General features: G+C 35.2%; 2 protein-coding genes and 1 non-coding gene across 4 annotated transcripts; 2 read left to right on the top strand and 1 right to left on the bottom strand.

The window, feature by feature from the left end:
- Window positions 1–218: 218 nt before the first annotated feature.
- Window positions 219–292, top strand: TRNAI-UAU (transfer RNA isoleucine (anticodon UAU)). The gene has a single exon. It is a non-coding gene; the product is annotated as a tRNA-Ile (tRNA).
- A 2,468-nt stretch (window positions 293–2,760) lies between these two features.
- Window positions 2,761–8,810, top strand: LOC114271424 (protein IQ-DOMAIN 10). Of its 2 annotated transcripts, none has more exons than XM_028213055.2 (6): window positions 2,761–2,995; window positions 4,047–4,168; window positions 4,473–4,601; window positions 5,315–5,542; window positions 7,991–8,104; window positions 8,213–8,810. In XM_028213055.2, the coding sequence occupies exons 2-6, from the start codon at window positions 4,094–4,096 to the stop codon at window positions 8,591–8,593; spliced, it is 927 nt and encodes a 308-aa protein (XP_028068856.1). In that variant the 5' UTR covers window positions 2,761–2,995; window positions 4,047–4,093; the 3' UTR covers window positions 8,594–8,810. The 2 variants fall into 2 exon arrangements, with proteins under 2 accessions (XP_028068856.1, XP_028068855.1); XM_028213054.2 differs by having other exon boundaries at window positions 7,988–8,104.
- Window positions 8,811–10,675: 1,865 nt separating this feature from the next.
- LOC114271425 (transcription factor TCP4) lies at window positions 10,676–13,236 on the bottom strand. The gene is made up of 2 exons (XM_028213056.2): window positions 11,135–13,236; window positions 10,676–11,055 (listed from the first exon to the last, which is right to left on the bottom strand). The coding sequence occupies exon 1, from the start codon at window positions 12,375–12,377 to the stop codon at window positions 11,172–11,174; it is 1,206 nt and encodes a 401-aa protein (XP_028068857.2). The 5' UTR covers window positions 12,378–13,236; the 3' UTR covers window positions 10,676–11,055; window positions 11,135–11,171.
- Between the last annotated feature and the right edge of the window lie 9,172 nt (window positions 13,237–22,408).

The following is a 22,408-nucleotide window of genomic DNA, read 5'->3' as shown; positions in this document are numbered from 1 at the left end:
TTAGCACGTAATTGTTTTTTTGACGGATTTATTTTTGTTTTTTGTTTTGTTATTTGGTTGGAATAGCCCTTTGAGGTCGGTCTTATGTATTGTTGTTGTTTATTAATATAATATTTCTCATGTTGTCTTTTAAAAAAAAAAAAAAAAGTAGAGCAATGTGTTCATTTATGCAAAAATATTATATAAAGGAATAAAAATAACAAATGTGTCGCATTCAAGGTCCCGTAGCTCAGTTGGTTAGAGCGTTGGTCTTATGAGCCGAAGGTCGCGGGTTCGAGCCCCGCCGGGACCATTCTTCATTAATTTCTGTTTTTTTAATCCCAAGTTTATGTTCTACATCCTTCTACATCCCAGAAACTTTGTGATTAGAATTTTACAATTCACGGTTCGATTTGTAATTTTTATGAAATTAATACGAATTTATGAGTGAATCTTTAGTAAATTCATGATTTGATTTATTTTTTGCGATTCATACAATTCTTGAAATTATAATGTCCGATATATTTTGGACTCTTTTTTTCTCCATCTTTTTAATGAAAATAACATAATATAACTTCTAATAATATTTAGTACCAAAATAGCCAATATATATATACATGATTTGTTGTTAACAATTCTTTAAAAAATCATAATATATCTTTTAAATATATTAAAAATTAAAATAACTTACACTATGAATTATCTATTATTATTTTATTAAATTAAATACAATTGAATATTTCATGGGTGAGATCAGCTATACCTTTTAAAATATTTTAGACTTTAAAATAAAATCATAAATAATTCTTCTTATTGTTTAGTCATTGTAACTTAGAAATGTTCATTGGAAAAATATGCATGCATGTTGTCCAAATTTTAATATCGTTATTAAATTATTGTTACTTTGTAAATTGAGAGTTGTCTTTGTTTACTGTCTTTATTAAGAATGATTGATAAGGAATATCTAAAAAAAGAAAAAGATAAGATGATAATTTTGCATAGGAACCTTTGTTAACTTCTTACTTATTAAATTAGGTGATCATTCAAAATAATGTTTTCATTAATTTAAGTCTAAATATTTCATATTCATAAGTTATATTTAATATCCAAGTATAGATATATTTTTCTAAGTAATTTAGAAAAAAAAAGTAATTGAACTTTTATAATTCACGATTCAATTTGATTCGCAATTCAGTATGAGACTATTTCGATTCACGATTCGAATTTTGATTTGACAACTATGCGTAGAAGTATTTTTTTTTACCATCACCTATATTAATCTTTGCAATGATTTTATCAAAAATGTTTGGGAGTTTTAAAATAGAAACTCTGAAGGAGCTCTAACTGTATAGGCCCACAGTGATGATGATGTTTATGCTTGTTTTTTTTTTTTTTTTTTTTTTTTTTTTACATCACTAAAACTGAATTTAGAGCCCCAACTCTAGAGTTTTGAACCATCACTCTAATTTTATATAGGCGTTGAGAGCTTTTGTTAGACTTGTGGAATAACAACCCTAGCTCTTAGAGGATATTTGTGTGTGCAACATGGCCAACTTTTCAATATGTATGTTGTGGCTTAGTTTTGAAAAAAGTTATTTTAATCATTTTTTAATTTTTTATAATAAAAAAAAATATGCATAAAAGTAAAGAGAGTGACGTGATAATTTATAGTGACTTTTTGATTTTTTAACTAAACTTCAAGTTGTCAAACGAGACCTAAGTAATTGATGAATCTATTTCTTCACAAACAGTGTCTTATATTACGAGAGCAGGTTTAAACGAATTCAAGAGTCAAGATATAATTACAGGGTTTTGATGGCATGGAAATTACTCAGTAGCACAATACTTAAAAAAAAAAAAAAAAAAAAAAAAAAAAAAAAAAAAAAAAAAAACTATTTTATGATAATGTATGCTATGATTTTTTTTTTTTTTCACATATATATATATATATATATATTGATCGAACAACATATTCAATAAGTGTTGGTGGTTCCATTTTTAGGTGGTGCTCCATCTATTACAAGGCCCATAAGAAGTTGGCCCATAACCATCGTTTTGTTCATCTGTCGCTGTAAGCCCAGAAAATCAAGTAAACCTTAGACCACCCCCTAAAAATGCGACCTCAAGTTCTCTACCATTCAGGCTTTGACAAGTGTTACCAAAATATTTATGTATATATATACAGTATGGGCTTGTCACCGGCCTATTTGGGCTAACTTGTATGATCTGATTTGCTTAGATTAGTTATGAATTTGTTTTTTATTGACATAATAATCATACCTTTATGATTTATTATTAAATAAATGAACAATAAGTATAATTTAAAAAATATGACAAATTATGTATTTTAATTTTCAATTTCAATTTTATATTTATTTTAGTCCTTAAATGTCAAGTGACAGGAGAATCATATTGTAACAAATATAAATTAAAGTCTGAATATTTTAATTATTACAAAAAGAAGATGAAAAAATAAAATAAAGTTAAGGTGAAAGTTAAAGGGTAAAAGTATAATTTTTTTTCTTCAAAAATACACTATATAATAATTATTTTGAAATTATACGACAAAAATTATCCAATCTATCGAATATTTTCCATGAATAATTTATTCTAGAAGATGAACCGTCCGATTTATTTGTTGGCTAGTTTGAAAAATGCAGGAATCTAGTTGGTTGGAGCAAACTCTCTTCGGTGCACTTAGTGTCACTGGATCCTACACTCAGCTTGACCATTGGGGGGTTGATCTTTCAAATTCAAAAAGATCATACCCCTCCATCAATTGAGTTGGGGTGTCACTTGTGAGTGTGTGACAAACTGAGTGGCTCTAAAGACAAAGATCTCTCTCTCTCTCTCTCTCTCTCTCTCATTAGATTTTCTATCTCCTATCAGAGTGTCTCCCATGGCCTCATGGGCTATGACAACTTACCTCCCATGCTTTTCTTTCATTCTATTAAGTATTGTAATCCACCCATCAACCCACACCATTCCAAGATCATAGCTTGTGTCTTCTGCCTTGGTATGTGTTCCCCACATTTGCTTCCTCATTTGTTGTCTTTGGTTGTAACTCTTTTATTTATTTTTTATTTTTTATCGTTTCATCAATTACTTAAATTGTGCATTCCACTTTTCTGTTTATAAGGCATGTTTGGAAATATTAGTTCTTCAAAAACTATTTTATTTGTACTTAAAAGAGTCACAGCAATGGCAAAGTAGAGCTATAGTGTTGTCGTGATTCAAGCGTCATCTATGCTCTCTTTGCAATTTATATTCAGAAATGATATGTATCTAAGAAAAAATACTAAGAAAAATACTTAGAATTTGAATGTATGGTATAGATTTAAACTTGGTGTGGTGTGTCACAATTGGAATGAATCTGATCCACACATTTTAAATTTCAGAAATTCTTTGAGTTTTTTTCTTTTTCTTTTTTTTTTCTTTTTTCTGGTATTTAGCATTGGTGATTTATAATTTGCAAGTCAAGTGGAGAGTGGATAAATTAGATAGTTGTCTTCTCGACTAGAGTTCATCTGCATCAGAAGCTAAGCTTGAATGCATTTTAAAACTCATCAATTTTTTTAGCTGGGCTCAATCAGTTATTTGCACTAACAAAAAAAAAAGAAAAAAAAGAAAACCTAAGCTAAGCGAATATGCCTCATGGAGAAACATGACAGATAATTGCAGAGTAGCAAATAACAGTACAAATTAAACAGTTCACTAGTTGTCTAGTTATAGCATATAATTAAACAGTTCACTATTGTCTTTTTCTTTTTTTATTTATTTATATATATAGCTTAATAAGAAGCATCTTGTGTTATACATTGATCTAGATTTCTTTCCCTTTCATTTTCTATTCTGTGTTTTTTCTATATATATTTATATCATCAGGACTATCAATCTTGCTTTATTTTTCTAGTAGTTTCTAGTAGCTCACTATTTTGGGCATAGAATAGCTCATTTCTAACATTTCAGTTTGTATCTAGTCTTTTTGCATATTGATTAAAAAGAAAAAAAATCTTGGGTTTCTGGTTTTATATGAAACACGTCTAAATCATCGTGGAAACTTGCAGGTTAATGTTAATCACAATTCGTTCATTCAACATTGCAAACTACCCAAATGGGTTCGGGAAATTGGTTCAAGTCAATAATTTGCCTAAAGAAAGCGAAGTACAAACGATCCAAACAAGTGAAGGTAGTTTTCCTATTGTAAATGCGCCATTTTGTCACACTAAATTAAACTCTATACTAATTAGTAGAATAAATTCATTCAATCTGAGACACAACTCTCATTTTTCCACCCTAATCTTCTAACTTCACAGGTGTTGTAAATATACTTATACAATTTGTACTCATCTTGTTTATCATTTGTATTAATATTTACATCTCTATGTATGTGTATATGCACGTGTATTGTAATATTGCTTCTTCTTTTTTTCTTCTTTTTTTTTTTTTTGGTTCTTTTTCTCTAATGGGCTCTTAGCACCTTTTGGAAATAGGTACACACAGCGAACAGCAAGCCAAATGGATCAGAAAACAGTGCTTCTAGTGAAAAATCCGGTGTTATTAGTATGCCGATGGAACATATTGCTGCCATGCGCATTCAAGCTGCGTTTCGAGCATTTAGGGTATGTATCGCCCCTATATGCCCTAAACATATCGACTCATTGTCTAATTTGAATCTTTAGATCTGTTTTCATTTTCTTTTTTCTCTCTGTTTTTAACCTTTTGTCATTGATTTTTACTTATAAGAAGTTGTGCAAAGTCTATCTTTTATGTTTAGCCTTGTCTGTCAAAAACTATTGAAATTCGAATAAATTTTGAAGAGATTTATAGCTTATCTCTATGGGTTTTTGCTGTCAAAGCTAGAAAAATCATTCAAAATGCTTCCCATTTAATACATAAACTAGGAAGACAAAGGAAGTGAGGTTTTGGGCTTTAATTAATCAATTCAGAAGCCAGGATTTTGGTTAAGAGGGCCGGCAAGAGTCAAAAAGTAATTACACCAACCAAGTTCGACAAAAATGAAAAAAATCAAAATCAAAAACAAACTTCATAATTTTCAAATAAAACATGAGTTTTGTCATTCAAAGAAAAAGAAGGAAAAAGAAGATATTTGCAAACAAACTAATAATCAGATAACGCTTATGCTCATATTCCTCAGTATCCTTAAATCATAACAATGTGTTGATAAAAATAAATAAACAGTAAACATAATAACAGCGCATTTGATTATCCTTAACCTCTTCTAATGCCCATGTTAATCACCAACACATCCATATTATATTATTGTAGTTTCATAATCTTTATCATGGTTTCGTCACCATCATGCACCTTGCAGGCGAGGAAAGCTATACGTCATCTGAGAGGGACTGTGAAATTTGGGACTTCAATTGAAGCTGATAGTGTTAAAATGCAAGCATTGGCCACTTTGAGCCACATACATTCTTGGAGCAAAATACAGAATCAGATTAGAGAGCGTCGACTTTACATGGTCAATGAAGGACGGTTAAGGCAGAAGAAACTTGAAAGCCAGCTAAAACTTGAATCTAAGCTTCAACAGATAGAGGTATTAATCACTCTAAGACGTACTAAGATCAATATTGGCTTGTCTCCTTTTTTTTTTCCTTTCTCTTTTTTGTTTTTCCTCCCTACTGCTATAAAGAATCCATTAATCATTATTATTATTTTTTTTTGAAGAGTTGCGTCTTATATTCTGTAAAGATTTTGAATTTTACTTAAGAAATTTTTACAGTAGAGTTTGCCATCTTCTTCTGGGCATGTGCGTTTTTGCATACCGGATACAATGAAGAAAATGATTATCCGAAAACAAGAAAGTAGGAAACTTGCTTAGAAAACTCTTGATATCAGAAGATCAAAATCGAGAGAGAGAGAGAGAGACTGCAGAATGTAGTTCTGAACTTTGGATGGATGGATTGAATGGCCTGATTTTGCAGGCTATTTATAGGCATGTCTTTAGGAAAACAACGTTGTAACGAGACTTAAAACATATAATACAATCATTTCTATAGAAGTTGCCGAAGACACCAGAGTCGATTGCTAGTTTTGAAGACTTAGATACCACCGTTTCAACAAGAAGAGTGTGTTTGGATCTTGAATTCATATATAGTATATTTAGAGCATCTCCAACAGTAGTAGGCATTTTACCTATCTAAATATTACCATAAAGTATATATTTTATTTTGCCTATCAACTGTTTTATATTTTTACTCCAACCATACTCTTTATTTTAGCTATTAATCCAAATACTATTAATTTTATAGAATGCCACGTCAACAACAAAGATGGAGGGAAATGATCCTAATGATTGAATACATTTTGCCTAGCGTTGAAGGCTAGCTACATGTAGCTAGTGAATATGAGTTGAGCCAAAATGTCTAACCATATGCCTAGTGCGTTGGAATTGAAAAAAATGAATCACACTAGGCATTTTAACTAACAAGTATTATATGCCTAGTGCATTGGAGATGCTCTTATAATATATAAAAAAAAAGGGCAAATTACACACACCCTCTCGAGATTTGGTGAAAATACAGATTCCCCTGAGGTTTGAGAAATTACAAATTACCCCCTGAGAGTCAAATTTTCATAACAAATTAGAGAAAATTAAGGGGAAATCTGTATGAAAATAAAAACTTCAGGGGACAATTTGTTATGGAAATATAAACCTCAAGAGGCAGGATGTAATTTCTCAAATCTCAGGAGGAATCTGTATTTTCACCAAACCTCGAGGGGGTGGGTGTAATTTGCCCAAAAAAAAAGAAAAAGAAAAATTAAGTAAAAGCTTCTTCTTTTTTTTTTGGTTGGGTTCCTTTTATTCCTTAATTTCATTCCAGATAAAATTATTTCCACCTCACATTCTACCTTATTTATTTAGCTCTTGTGGATGAAGACAGCAGCTAAACAAATTTCCCTTTTACATTGTCTTTCCCTCCACATATTTTTTCTAAATTTAAGATTTAAACACAACTATGTTTAAATCATGAATTCAGATAGAAATTTGAAAATAAAAAAATAAATGAAAAAGAAAAATCAACTTATATTTCATTCACATTATTTTCACATTTTGTCTTTTGTCTTTCTAAATTTATGATCAAAACAAAATATAAAAAAAATAGTCAAACAATGCCATCTTGTTTATAGACCTTTTTTAACATTGCAACAAAGCCAGCCAGGGGTTGTCATCCCAGACAGAGTACTCTGGCTTCATTATAGCAATGATAAATCATAATCAATAAGCCTGGCCTAGTAAAATACTTGACACATGTAATTGCATGGTTATCCAACCAGAGCATGGTTAGTTTCCAAGCTTACCAGCCAAAAGTCATATGCCCTTTTATGTCTGGCATTGACACATGTAATTGCATAATTGAAATTATGGTTTCCCACTGGCAAAGGGCTCTTAGATTCAATAATTGATATTTTTGGTTTGCGAATATATGAAGTTTATTTTGCAAGAGCTGTGAATGCAATGTCGACCTTGGGCAGCATCCTCGTCATCACAAAAAATATGATTAATCACATCAAAATCTTTTTTAGTTATTAGCAAATATTACTTTACTTTCTCATATGAACTCATTTATTTTAACTTCCTAAACTATTAAAAATCATTCCAAATATTCTTCTTACGGAACAGGTAAACTGAAGCATTTTTATAATTTAAAGCTCAAAAGTGTATGAGTATATAGATAAGAGGGTAAAGTGATATTTGCTAATAATTGAGAAGTGTGCCCAAAAACAATGATCTAACCATCATAATTTTTTGAGACTGAATGCAAATTGTGAAATGAAGTACAAGTTGGCAATTCTATAAGTATAAAAACTTTCTGAAACTGATTTAAGACACAAGCAACCAGCGTTGCTTGACTGTCAATGCTTCCAAAACAACAATCTTCTTTTAAGTTTTGCTCTAAAAAAAGCAAGAGAAATGCTTCCCTAACTTTATTTGATCAAGTCAGAGAGGAAATTTGGCCGCCACTAATGGAAATTCTAGCAGGTGGAATGGTGTGGCGGTGCTGAAACAATGGAGGAAATAATCTCCAGGGTATACCAGAGAGAAGAAGCAGCTGTCAAGCGTGAGCGAGCCATGGCATACGCCTTCTCTCATCAGGTACTGAGTTTACTATGTCTATTTAACTGTGTTTTCGTTTTCTGTTACCGTTTTTTAGAAAACAGAATCATTTTCATTTTGAAACAAATGGGTGAACATGTTTTGCAGTGGAGGGCCAACTCTGGGCAGTGCTTCGGCCAGGCCTACTACGATCTAGGCAAAGAGAGCTGGGGATGGAGCTGGAAGGAGCGGTGGATAGCTGTTCGTCCATGGGAGACTCGGGTTCACACCCAATCAATTGTCATCCCAAATAAGGTTCAGAGCAGACCGGTGAGCAAGGCAGGTAAAACTACTAACCAGCCGGCAACGAAAATTGTAGTTTCAGTTAAACCCGCTTCATCTAATGGGAAGGTAACCACAAAAGCAACAAGATCGCACTGCCTAAGTGCCGAGAAACGAGCCCTTCGAGAACCAAAATGTGAAGTTTTAAGCTTGCACCAATCCGAAAATGATGAAGCAAAGACCAAGCAAGAGAAAAACATAGTTTAACAGAGGTCCTTTTTCCTTTTTTTTTTTTTTCCTTTTTCTCTTCTGGTTTGCTATGTTTGCCTGCAGAATAAAAACCAGACCTCTTACCAGGGACTGAATTGTTCATCGTCATCAATACTATAGTGTTTTGTGTAATATTTTGCTGTCATCCATAAATTTGTTGTTGTAATACATGTTATATGTATGTAATTTAATCCAATTTGTATTCGTTTTACCATGTCTGGTGTTATTTTGGCGGGTAAGTTCCTCTGAATCCCAACATAGGTTAAGGGAGCGGGATGTGATGCAAACAAGGAACTCGCATACCCCAACCCTGTCAACCTCAATCTCAATCTCAATCTCAATCAACAATCCATTTTTTTTTTCTTTGTAAAACCACTAAAAACTTCACTAGGAGACACATTTAGATCATCAGCCGAAGAAGTAATGCAAGTGGCAATTATTCAACCATTATTCTACAAATTGATGTAACCTGTTTTGCCTTCGGAAGCAGTTCTCTCATGGACCATACAGAAGTACCAGCAAACAATAAGCAATTGTCGCCGTCTCAAAGAAGCCAAGTGTCAATGATTTTCTTTTCACCAAAGAAGAAAAAAAAAATGGGGCAAGACAGATTTTTATTAGGCACAGATTTTGCAGGGTAGGGGACCATGGGACTAATTGCAGAGTACCAAATTTTTGTGGTATCCACCACTGTATTCTTCTGTTATTGAGTTTTTTGTGCTCTTCAACATTCACCTACCATGGTTTCCGCACTTCCTCCCTCTTAGTCTAAAGGATAGACTAAGAGGGCCACAGTCTTAAACGCAAGTGTGGAGAGACTATTTCTGTAGTTTAAAACCTAAACCCTAGTTGTATGGGAGCAAGAAGGTTTATAAATGAGCCGAGTACTAACTTGTTCAAACTTAAGTTGAAAACATAATTAACTTAAAAAATGTGTTTGAGCTTAACTTGTTTAACTTTCAAGCAAGTTTTAATCGAGCTAATAACGAGCCAACCTTGTGTAGCATAATTTTTTTATAACAAATAAAATTTATCAAACCAAATAGTAAGTTGTTCAATCTTGATTTGTTTACCTAACAAGACAATCTCGAATGAGTTTTTTCCAACTTGTTTTACTGCCCTAACTTTACCATACCTTGCTATATCCATCTACTGTACTTGCCAGATTCCTCCACAACCTGAACTTAAAGCTAAAGCAACTATGGGGACCTATGACTCTAATCCAAACCCTCTTGAATCCATCACAACCCATGTCCACTTTCAGATAGCAACACTTGCCTAACTCAAAGGATTAACTAGAGCATTCAAACAGTACTATTTCAACCAATTTGAACCTGTAAGTCAACTATGGTTATGCTTAAAGTTTCAATTATTGAAAAAGTTATGTCTCCCAAAATCTATCTCAAAACAAATCTGACAGAGTATGTTGTGCAGAGGCTAAAGTAGATCTATAAGGGGTAAATGATACACTTTCCCAGTAATGGGTTATTTTCCATTGAAAAGGGAAAGATTTGAAGTGGATAGAATTTTGAGATTAGTTATAGTTACTACTCTCTAAATCTTTCTCTTGCTATTTCTACTGTTCTTGGAAAATGACTCCTCGTCGGATGCTTCCGAAAATTCAAGCAGCGATAGAGATGTAAAAGATGAGTTATTTCTTTCAATTCTTTTGTGGGTTTAAGGAAAAGTAGTTGAGGGGCATGAACTGTTCCACCAGAAAGTACTAAAGCAACAAAACAATCACGAGAGAGAGAGAGAGAGAGCTCTCTTTCATCTACATGACAAATTGACTATCTCCAAAATACAGGAAATAAAATAACCCATTTGTTCCCTCTCTCATTTTGAATTGAGATTTGAGAAAGTAACAAGAAGCTCAAATCTAACATAGCTATGAGATACCAAAAATCAAGGGAAATTTCATGTTTTTGTCCGAGATTTCCCCTATTTTCGGAGTAATTTCTCACTGTTGTTCCCAAAACAGTGTTGGATTCAGCATCTATGGCTTGTTCTAAAGAGGGATGGACAAAAAAAAAATGAAGATTCAGGAAGGTCTCATTTATAGGATTGGAGGTTTGAAGATTTGAGAACCGAGTCTTTTCATAGAATTGCAAACTTCAGGATAACAAACTAGTTCTCTTTTTTAGTAGTCCTAACTCAATTTTTGAGAAACAGTGGTAACATAAAAGTCAATAGCAACAACAATACAAAGCAAATCAACATAAAGAGTTACAAAGTTGGGCTCAAAGAGCACACAATTCAACAGAGAAGTAAGAACATAAAGCAACTAAAATAGAAAGCACACCGGGATTGAAAAACCTGAAAACACACTCAGATTTCTTCTTCCCACGGTAACGAGCAGCCATTGGATTAAACTGACCAAACTCTCTCTCTCTCTCTCTCTCTCTGAAACATTGATAACAGCTGATTCTTGGTTGCTCCAATGGGTTGATGATTGAGTACTGAAAGAGAAATTCAATGTAACAGTAGACTATACATGGAAAATTGAATGAAATAGAGAAATGATTATTGAAGATTCACCTGATAGAGAGAGATTGATTTGGTTTTGGAGCTCAAATCAATGGTACGAATCAGAGGAAGCAGAGGACGGCTTGTCGGAAATGCCGTCGTGCTCCTCATCTTCACCCTGAATTCGTGCTGGAATGCGAAACCCGGAAAATCCACCGACCGAGGTGAATCCGATGCCCGGGAACGAGGATGGGTGGATGGGCAGGCTTTGATAGTGGTGGTGGTGGTCGGCGGCAGAAATTGACGACGGGTCGATCCAAGCACGAACTGATTGGGTGTTACTGGACTGAAGGGGTCCCCTCTGTGAAAGAAACTGGTTTTGGCTGAACAACGGTTGCAGCAACTGCGGCGTTGGCGGCGAGTTGAAGATAAATCCACCACCACCACCAGTGCCGGTGGTGTCTCCGCCGGCATTCCAAGCAAACATTCTCTGGAATCTGCTAATTTCCTGTGGCTGGTGCTCGGACCAGCCACCGGAATTAGCATCGAACCCGAGCGAGGTGGTTCCAGAGAAAATTGCTTGTTCTTGTTCAGTCTGATGCTGTGATTGTTGGTGGTGTTGTTGTTGTTGTTGATGGAGAAGAATTGGGTCTTGGAAAGATTGAAGCGAGAGTCTCAGATCTTGGCTTTGGCTACTAGTTCTCGACAGCAAATCCGGCGGCGGAAAGCTCTGAAACTGCATCGCCGACGAATTAGCCTCCGCCACGGCAGCCGCACCCATTGGGAAGAAAGATTTGATGGTGTCGGCGATGGAGTCGGAGTCCAACGACGGCGGCAAGAAACTCGAGTTGTTGTTATTATTACCCATTTGCATATGTTGTTGCTGATCAATCCTCGAACAAGACCCACCAAGAGCATCCACCACGGTTCCGCCACCGTGGTGAATGCTCGTCAGTTCTTGTTCGTGTTCTTGTTCTTGTAGCTTTTGGTCGAAATTGTTAGCATTAGAGGTAGGGTTCCAAGCGGGTAGCTTCTCGAGCTCATCAATGGCAGCTTTGGCGTTCTTGATGAGCCAGTCCACCGCCTTGCTGGGTCGGTCGTAGCCGAGGCGGTCCTGCACGTCGTAGAACTGAATGGCGGTGTGAGCAGACAGCCGTACACGGCGGTCCCTCGGCCCTTTGGCTGTGCAAACCTTACTGTGTCTGTCTTTTCGTCCGGTGGAGCGAACAATGTGACCGCCCTGAACTTCTACGATCTCGCCGGGGTGTCTCAGACCCAATCTTGACGGCGTCGCTTGGTGGTGAGTCTCTCCCATTCTTTCTCGCAATCTCGCATGTTCGATGCTTTGCTCCGCCGGCGATGAAGATCGAAAGTAAGACCGCTTCTTTGAAGCCTGCGGTGAAGGCGGTGGTGGTGGTGTATCTAATCTCTCAAACAATAGCTGTTGTTGTAGGTTTGTTTGATGCAATTGTTGTAGATATTGGTGGTGGTGGTGGTGGTGTTCACGAGTAGCTTCTTTCTCTGATTGTTCTGTGTTGTTCTCTTCTTCTAGGTTATGGAATTGACTTTGATGATGATGATGATGAGGAGGAGGAGGTTGTTGCTGGTGGTGGTGGAGGTGATGATAATGATTCCTGTGAGGATCCAGGAGGCTCAGACCCCTGTGCTGCTTTACTTGTTCCAGCTTTTGAATTCAGAGTACTTTTTTTTTTTTTTTGGTTATTGGCTTATTTCTTCTTTCTCTTGTGCTGGCTCTGGTTGCTTCTTCTTGTTTCTGTTGCTCTGCCACAACTGTGAAACCTGATACTGCTCTCTTTGCCTATCCCAAAAGTCTCTTCTTCTGCCATTCAACCCTGCAAAACCCATCACCCTAATCTAGGAAAACCCAAACCCACGAGCCTCCGCCCAAAAAAGCTAGCCCATCTCTCTATGCTCTTCCAATTTTTCTCTCTCACTAAAAGTTTCTGATAACAGACCCCCCTCTCTCTCCTGTCTGCTAACCAAACTGTGGAATCATAAACAGACAGCTGGTAATATGAGTAATACTGAATTCAAGAAGGGTTCCAGTTCATATTTTTTTGTCTATAGAGAGAGAGAGAGAGAGAGAGAGAGAGAGGAGGCTGTGGAGGTGGTGATGGAACAGTAAATATATAGACAGAGAGGGCACTGGTGAGGGTCAACAATGCTAGAGACCTCTAAAAAGGCATCTCTAAACCCACCTCTAATGAGGTGGAAAAGCTAAAAAAAAAAACAAAAAAAAAATCAAGGCACATGATTGGCTGTGGCAGTGGGGGATCCACTGCCACATCACTAGTAGTACCTCTAAATTAGAGCTCTAAAGCATTTTTGCTGGTGAGGAGGGGACTGTGTTTGGTCAGAAAGAGGATTTAATCACTGCCCTCTTCTGCTGCTGCTGTTGTTCTTGTATTAAACTGGCTATACAATACACAAACAAACACCCCAACGGGTGTTTTAGAAAGTAGCTTAAAAATTAATTTTTTTGATTTTTTTAATTTATTTTATCTTTTTATGAGTAAAAATTATGAAAGATGATATAACTTAAAATAGATGGGCTTTGATAGAAATCTCTTCCAATCACTACCACCACTACTCCACACACGTGATGGGTGGTGATTGGAGAAGAAAGAAAAAGAAAAAAAAAAAAATTTGACCAATCAAAAAGAGAGGATTCAAGGAGGTGAAGGAAAGAGGGTCTGGATCTTTTTTCTTTGAAATATCATGTGTTGTTGTTTGGAAAAATAATTCATCAATATAATTTTTTTTCTCATGAAACTTTTTAAATGATGTGACAAATAAAATTTAAAAAATTGACTTACATTTAAATATTTTTTGAAAACTCTCATTATATGCATTATGTCTTACCATATTATTAAGGGCTCGTTTGGAAAGGGAGTGTTTGGATTTTTTTGGCTGAAATAGCCACACACACACACAAAAAAAAAAAATAGGTTTTTTAGCTCAATAAGACAAAATATCAAATCTAACCTATAATCATTACATTTTTTTCTTTCACAAAAAAATCAAAAAAGTCCAAAGCCCTTCCTAAACGAGACTTTTTAATCCCAAGTTAAAATAACTAAAAAACTAATCCACTTCCCAAATGAACCTAAGAGGATTGTAGAACAAGAAATAGTGTAAATGTAGCACTAATATATTGTTTATTAAGAAAATATCAAATTCGTAGTATTTTTAAAAATAATTATAAATCAATAATAATTTTTATTAATATTAATAATTAAAATTTTAAATTTTAAAATTTTCACAAATCTATAATTATTTTTTAAAAGTTTCACTGGTTTATTTTATATCCTAACTAAGGTTTCACTAGTTTTTTATTTTTATTAATGTTAATAATTATTTTATATCCTAACTAAAGTTTCACTAGTTTTTTAAATTTTAAATTTTATTTTAATCCCAACTAAAATTTTCACTTTGTTTTTGTTTTTGTTTTGTTTTTTGTTTTTTGTATAATTGAGAGAAATGATATTTAATTGTTAAAAGCATGACATAAACAATGACATATGATATTTCAAAATTATATATTAATGCAAAAAATCTAAAAATACAAAAATAATCACAAAATGGAATACAACTCTAAAGTAAGTCACATCTTTTTGTGAGTCTCATATTCATAAATTTGTGTCTGGTTCTGTAATTATTTTTACACTGTAAAAGAACTATATATAATAATTTTTCCTCTTTATATCTCGTAAAGTCTTTATTTTCTCTTTCATTCACCTAGTTTTTTAAATTTATTTTCCAACAATGTTCAATAAAAAAAAATAGCCAGCATATAACATCAATAATTTAAATTCACTTAAAATATGATCCATGCCATACCAACAATTGTAAAGATACACCATTAATATAAAATTTTAATTAATTTTCTAATTAAATTTGTGGGACCCTAGACTTTTCCATTATTTTTGGTTCTTTAGAAGTTAGAAGTTAGAAGAGTTGGTTGTAAAAAGGAGTGAGTGAATGGATGCTTTGATAGACAGAAGATATAGATCCTTCAAAATGGCCACCACCACCACTACCCCCAATTTTGAGAGTGACTTCTTTATAGCTTTTGTGGTTTTCTTAACTTCCCTTATTATCTCTCTCTTTTGCTTCACTTATTAAAACAAACAACATCTTTCCCTCAAATTTCCCTCTCCCAATCCATTTTTTTTGTGGCTTGTTGGATTACTGTGCCTCTGGCATCTTCAAGGACAAGTCTTCTTTTTTGGACTAAAGTAATTAGTTAATGTTTAATCAACCCAAAAAAAAAAAAAAAAAAAAATAGTTAACATTGTTGTTAGGAAAAATTATAAATAGATGGAATAGTCACAAAATAATTATATTATAAATAAGAATTAGTGTGTTTTGTTTCAGTTTTTTGAATTCAATTTTTTATTTTTCGTATATTTTTGTTTTTAATAAATATTTTAAAAATTTTAAGGGATTTTTTTTTATTTTTTTAGATGTACCTTATTTATATGTATCTAAATAATAAAATATTTGTGTAAAAATATTTTTAAAAATTAAGAAATACACAAAAATATAAAAAAAATGTACTGAATTTATATATTGTTTGGTATTTAGTATATTTTTTAAAGATCTTCTTCACAAATATTATACTTTTTAAATATATTTATGTTAGGTGTGTCTAAAAATTTTAAAAAAAAAGTTTAAAATATTAAAAAAATTCATTAAAAAAATTAAAATACTAAAAATAAAAAAAAATCTGAAAATCAGAACCAAACGAGCTAAATATTTTTTCGTTAGTACATAAAATATTATTTATATTTTTTTTTATGTAACTCTAACGCGAAAAAAGTTACAACAAACACATTAAACAAATTTACACCATGCATACACGAAAATTATACCATTATAAAAATATTATATTTTTTTGGTCATTACTTCTCTGAAATAAAATTTTCTCTTGTTACGTCACAGATGTCATTGTGGTCATTGGTCAACCAGGGTAAATTACTGAAATACCCATTGCAAATAATCGTTCTGGAGGGTGTTTAGATTGTTTAGGAACATGTTAAATTAGTTAAAAAATCAAAAATTAATATATAAAAAAAAGTGAACCCGTTCTCTTTACCCTTTTATATATGTCCTTTCGTAAACAATTAATAAATCCCAAATAAAATCAATTCCTAACAGAACCCTAATATTATCAATTTTTAATCAAAAAATAAGTAACAAAATAAAAATTTTAAAATAAAAAAATTTGTTCGATTCAAAAATCTACTACCATTTTAAAAGTCTGAAGAGAACATATATTTTTTACTGTTTTTGTATCTCGAAAATACCTTTCCAAATTTATTAAACATCACAAATACCTTCCAAAATTCAAATATTATTATTTTCATATTCCGAAAATACCCTTCTAAATTTATTAAATATCGCAATCACAAACACCTTCAAATAATATAATATGATTATCTATTCTACTTTAAAAAGAGTTAGCATCCTCATTTATTTTCGACTTCTTTTTTCTCCCAAAATAATCTTCCCAAAATATGTTGGTCGCATCGCCAAATGGCACAATGGTTAGCAAAAGTCCTTACACGGAGAGGTTTTTGTCAACGGTTACTTTATAATTTTCAACCATTATTGGTTAGCAGTAGTCTTTATCACTTTATAATTTTCAACCATTATTGACTATACATTCAACCATTTAAGTTCTAACTCTGTTATAATATTATTGTGAATGAAATTTATAAATTTAAATTTCAGAGTCTGTAACATTTCTTATATAATAATAAATAATTTTAAAGTTGAGTGTCTCTCAAGTTTGAACTTGAGAGGATTTAACGGACCCATGAGACTCATCACATGTTTCAATTCGATGGTTTGAATATTTCATTTTATAGGACTCTCAGTTTATCATTCATGAAAAAAATGAAGTTGATCCAATAATCATAATATTTGTATTTATTGTATTTGTTTTCGAAAAAATAGAAGACAAACATATTCTGAGACTATTCATTTTTCTTAAGACACAATAAAATGAAAACAAATGTATATCATTCATGAAAAAAATTAGGTTGATCCAATAATCATAATATTTTCATTTATAGTATTTATCTTCGAAAAAAGAGATGATAAACATATTTTGAGACTATTCATTTTTTTTAAGACACAATAAAATAAAGGTTACAATTATCAAATCTACATAATTTTTTTTTTCCCTGAAAGATGTATACTATAAAATGAACGAAACGGATCCTTTAGTGGCCCTATGAACACAAATTCTCTCAAATTCAAATTTAAATTTGAGATAAACTTTTTTTTTTTTAATAGTAGATAAACTTAACTTCACTTTTAAAAGTTACGAATTAGTATTTTCTATTGAAATTGAATGGTCATACTCCTATAAATCAGTACAAAATTAAATTGAATAAACACATCTATTCATTAACAGACGTTTTACCTTCTATATAACACAAATTCTCTATTTCTCAAGGTCCAAGTCTTTCTCTCACTGAAAAGTGCAAAAGCATCCATCAATAATTTTCATAGGGCAACAGTGATAAATGGTAGTGTTGACCTTTTTTCTACTCTCTATTTTGAACTGTGTTTTCCTCCTTTTACTGCTCTCTCTCCCTCTCTCTAATATGGGTCTTCACTCAATTAATTTCATCTGCTCAATTGTAATGAATTGACGATGATGATTAATTTCGAGTGAGCCTATTTGATTAACGGTTATTGATTTGAAATTAAGATTTATTTCTTTTGAGTTGCTTTTGTTTGTCATTGGACTTCTTTTGTTCATGGATGAATTTCTTACAAACACAATTTTTCAGAAGTTGTTTGCTAACTGTGTTTCTTCATGTTGCTATGGTGATCTACAAATTGAGAAGAAATTATTATTTGCAAAGGTTTTAGTGTTTGGATGCTCCATCCAAAAGATAAAATTTGAAAAGGAGAAAAGATACATAGTAACATATACATATATATTTATAAATATATATATAGAGAGAGAGAGAGAGAGAAATGCAACTTGCCAACCCATTTTGTGGGGACATATTTTGTGAATGACAACACATGGCTAAGGTGACACCGAAGTGTCAACCGAGGTGCTACGTGTTTTGGTCATGGCACCGAGGTGATCTCAGCTAGGCCGGGGTTATCTACGGAGATACCGGAATCCGAGATAAACGGATAAGGGAGAAGAGTCCTAGAATGGAGAAGGACCTTAGTCTGGATAAAGATAAAACTCTTAAGGAGTTTATCTCTATCCGACTGGGAGTCCTAGATAAGCATTGAGTCGGAGTCCATTGAAGTTAGGCTTCTACAGGAATCAGGTTAGTGCTGGCTATAAAAGTAAGGCACCCTCGTGGATCTAAGGTACATTTTTTGTATTCTGGCTTGTGAGTTAAGCACTATTTGTTATCTTTAAGAGATAAACTAAGTACTGACTTGATCGTCGGAGTGCTCCCGGGTGGACGAACCACCGCCGGAGTCTTATCTTTCTGTGACAGGTTGTTTGGGCATAATCTATTCTGTCTGTGTTCTCCAGCTAAGTTCCCTGTTTGGCAGTGTGGTCGAAAATCAGCACCCACAATTTGGCACCGTCTGTGGGAATTGAACCCACGAAACTAGGTATTTACCCTTGAAGAAATTAACATTGGCCTTAATGATGGCCTCCAAGAAGTTAAACCATTATTTCCAAGCCCACAAGATTGTGGTATTAATTGAGCACCCTTTGAAGTCCCTACTACAGTAAGGAAATCTAACAGGCAGGGTGGCCAGATGGGCAGTGGTATTGGGTCAATACGATTTAGAGTTCAGACCAACAACAACAATCAAAGGCCAGGTTCTGGGCGACTTCGTGGTCGAGTACACACCTGGTGCCATCCCACGTCGGGCTCCGGTAAGCCACAGCTTAGGATGTCCAAGTGAACAAGAAGAGACCCAGTTGGGGGTGAAAAACCCCACAGCAGAGAAGAAGAAAGAAGAGAAACTCAAGCCCTGCGATATTTGCATCGGCGACTCATTCTGCCTGTTTGTTGATGGGAGTTCAAACCGACAAGGATCGGGGGCAGGAGCAGTGCTATTATCGCCGGATGAGTGGATGCTTGAACAATCTATTCGACTAGGGTTTAAAGCCTTAAACAATGAAGCAAAATATGAAGCACTGATCGCAGGATTGAAGTTGGCAGCAGCAATAGAAGCCAACGAGGTAGTGGTCTTCTGTGACTCCCAACTTATTGTGAACCAAGCAACATCCGAGTATGCAGCCTGAGATAAAATAATGATAGCCTACATTAAGGAGATTGTTAGATTACTAGCCTTGTTTCAGGATTGCCAACTACAGTAGGTTAGCCGAGACAACAACATCCATGCCGATGCCTTAGCTAACCTAGCTAGTGCAATAAAATCAGGAGAGGCAAGAACAATAATGGTTGACTATTTGTCAGGCCCAAGTGTCGAACCACTAATCCCAGAGTACGAAACAATGTGCATGGAGATGGGACAAAGTTAAATGGATGCAATAGTAATATTCCTTAGAGATGGGAAGCTGCCAGATGATCACAAAGAAGCACACAAGACCTGACTGAAGTCGGGAGGTTCAGTCTGACAGCAGAAGGACATCTCTACAAAAGCTCTTTTACTGGTCCCCTTTTGAGATGTGTGCATCTTTCACAAGTTGAAGACTTATTATATGAAATACATAAAAGAGTATGTAAAAGTCATGCTGGGAGCAGATCACTTGCTCACAGGGCCATTACTTAGGGGTACTGGTGGCCCTACATACAAAAGGATGATGAAGCCTATGTTAGAAAGTGTGAGAAATGTCAGAGGTTCGCGCCTTTGAAACATCAACCAACAGCAGATTTGAACCCAGTATCCAGCCCTTGGCCATTTGCCCAGTGGGGCATGGATCTTGTTGGACAATTACCTCAAGCAACTGGACAAAGGAAGATCCTGCTAGTAGCAACTGACTATTTTACAAAATGGGTAGAAGCTGAACCCTTTGCAAAGATTCGGGACACTGATGTGAAGAACTTCATATGGAAGAGCATCATCACTAGGTTTAGGATCCCAAGGGCAATAGTAGCAGACTATGGTACACAATTTGACAGTAAGCTAATCAAAAGTTTTTGTGCAAAGTACAAAATCAAGAACTATTACTCCACTCCAAGTTTCCCTCAAAGTAATAGTCAGGCAGAAGCATCCAACAAGACTATCTTGGATGGGATCAAAAAGAGGCTGGAAGCAGCTAAAGGAAAATTGGTGGAAGTATTGCCCAATGTACTCTGGGCATATCGGACTACACTGAGAAGATTAACTGGGGTATCCCCTTTTGTCATGGCTTATGGCACAAAAGTAGTTATCCCATTAGAAGTCGGCATCCCTGGGATCAGAACCCAAGGAATGGAGAATGGGACTAACGAGGCATGCATGACCCGAGATCTGGACCTACTGGAAGAAAGAAAGGAAAGAGCAGCAATTCGATTGAGGGTAGGAGACTTGACATCAGTGGCAGCCTCCTCCTCCACTTCGTCGGCTTCATCGTCCTCAGTGTCATCTTCAGGCTCTGGTGGGAAGGGCACCTCAAGCTGGTTGATGTCTCGAAAGTCGGAGTCCATGGAAACAGCCAATTTGTTGAGGGTCGCCATCCAACCGAGGTAATAACCTCGGTTACAAGCCAAGTTGACTTACTGTTTGTATTGATCACAGACGGCGGTATGCCCCTCTTCGAATGCTTTTTCGTCAGCCGCCTTTATCTCGGCCTCCTAAAGCTTGGCCTCTAAGTCAGCTGCCTTGGCCTTAACAGTTTCAAGGTCAGTTCTTGCTGCCTCAACTTCGTCATTAGCCGTTTTGGCCTTTTCCTCTACCAAACTTTGAGAAGCTTTGGCATCCTTGGCCTGGTTCATTAGAGCTCGATTGCTGGCCTCGACCTTGTTGAGTAATGATAGGAGTTTGGCTTCTTCTTTGGTCTTTTTTGCCAACTCATTTCTCATCATCTCGGTTTTTACAGCATATGAATAAGCATGTTGAATAGCCTGCAAGAAGTAAAACAGATTAATAAGATTTTTTCTAAGTATAGAAAGAACTGTGAAAAGATGAGTATAAAAGGATTACCAAAATCGTGTGTTGCATCATGAGAGCAAAGTTCTTATACTCATATAACTCGGCCATGCGGTTCATGTCTTCGGGTAGAAGAACAGCCATGGACAGGGTCGCGCCGACTTCAAGATTTACCGCACTATCACCTGCAGTAAGAGGTCTATCATCGAGCATGATCTCGGGCGCCCAGGTCATGCTTTGGGAGTAGCTGCTGCCTTCTTGGTGGTTGGACCTTGGCTTTTTGGCCGGTGGGGCATCAGATGCTGGGACCTCGGCTAGACGTTTATCGGCGGAAGGGGCACTCTTTTCAGCCTCGGTTAGTTTCAAGATAAGCACAGTGTCCTCAAATTCGATCTGAGTCACTGTGGCCTTTGCTTTGACCTTCTTCATCCGTTTTGGCTTTAGAGTTGATTGGGAAGGGGAGGATGAGGATTGAACTGTCACCACCCCAGGGATATTAGCAAGCAGGTCTTCAACACCTGCTAGTTTGCGCTATATCTCTTCAGCAGTGGCGACTACAGTTATTTTGGTATCAAGGGGGATAGCTAGAAGTGCGGTAGGTGGGTTTTTTAGGTCGTAGGTCGATGACTTAGAAAGTCGGTATTTTCGGCTGCGGGTTCTGTTGGTAGGGGCAGAAATTGGAACTCGGCGACAGCGTTGACGCTGGACAGAAGGAAATAGTTGTGGAGTAAATGTTGATGGCTGCTCCGTTGGATTAGAAGTTGAGGTTTTGTCTAGTCGTGGTGATAAAATGGTAGGGGGAGTTGTTGCTGAAGGAGGAGACTTGCTCTTCTTGGGGACGTCGGGCAGCGCGGATTTGTAGGTTGGGATGTAGTTGAGCAGCAGAGGGGCTTTACGCTAGTCAATTGGCAAGCCCAGCAGCTTCTTAAAGTCCTTGCTGGGGTAGAAGGTTTTGCAGAAGTCTTTTAATGGCTGAGGAAGAGCTACAAGTACAAAAATTAGACATTATAACATATAAATGGAATAAAGTGATAAGACTTAAAAGCATGAAAAGTGACACTTGGTTCTTACCATTACCCTCTTTAAACACTGTTCGGCTCAAAGGGTAGAGGTGGAGGTTGTCATCAGGTGAGAACTCCGAGTTACCCGAGACGATGAAATAATCATCTCCAGCACCTTTGTTGGAGTCTGGGAGGTCGGCTATGAGTTTTTACTTAGTGGATCTCGGCTTGAGGTAATAGACGTAGTCTTTTTCGGATTTCAAGCCACACATGGTATAACAGTATT

The sequence above is a fragment of the Camellia sinensis genome, chromosome 7 (assembly GCF_055761805.1).
Source record: "Camellia sinensis isolate YWXY chromosome 7, ASM5576180v1, whole genome shotgun sequence".
Taxonomy (NCBI): Eukaryota; Viridiplantae; Streptophyta; class Magnoliopsida; order Ericales; family Theaceae; genus Camellia; species Camellia sinensis.
This window is presented reverse-complemented; position numbering and strand designations above follow the sequence as displayed.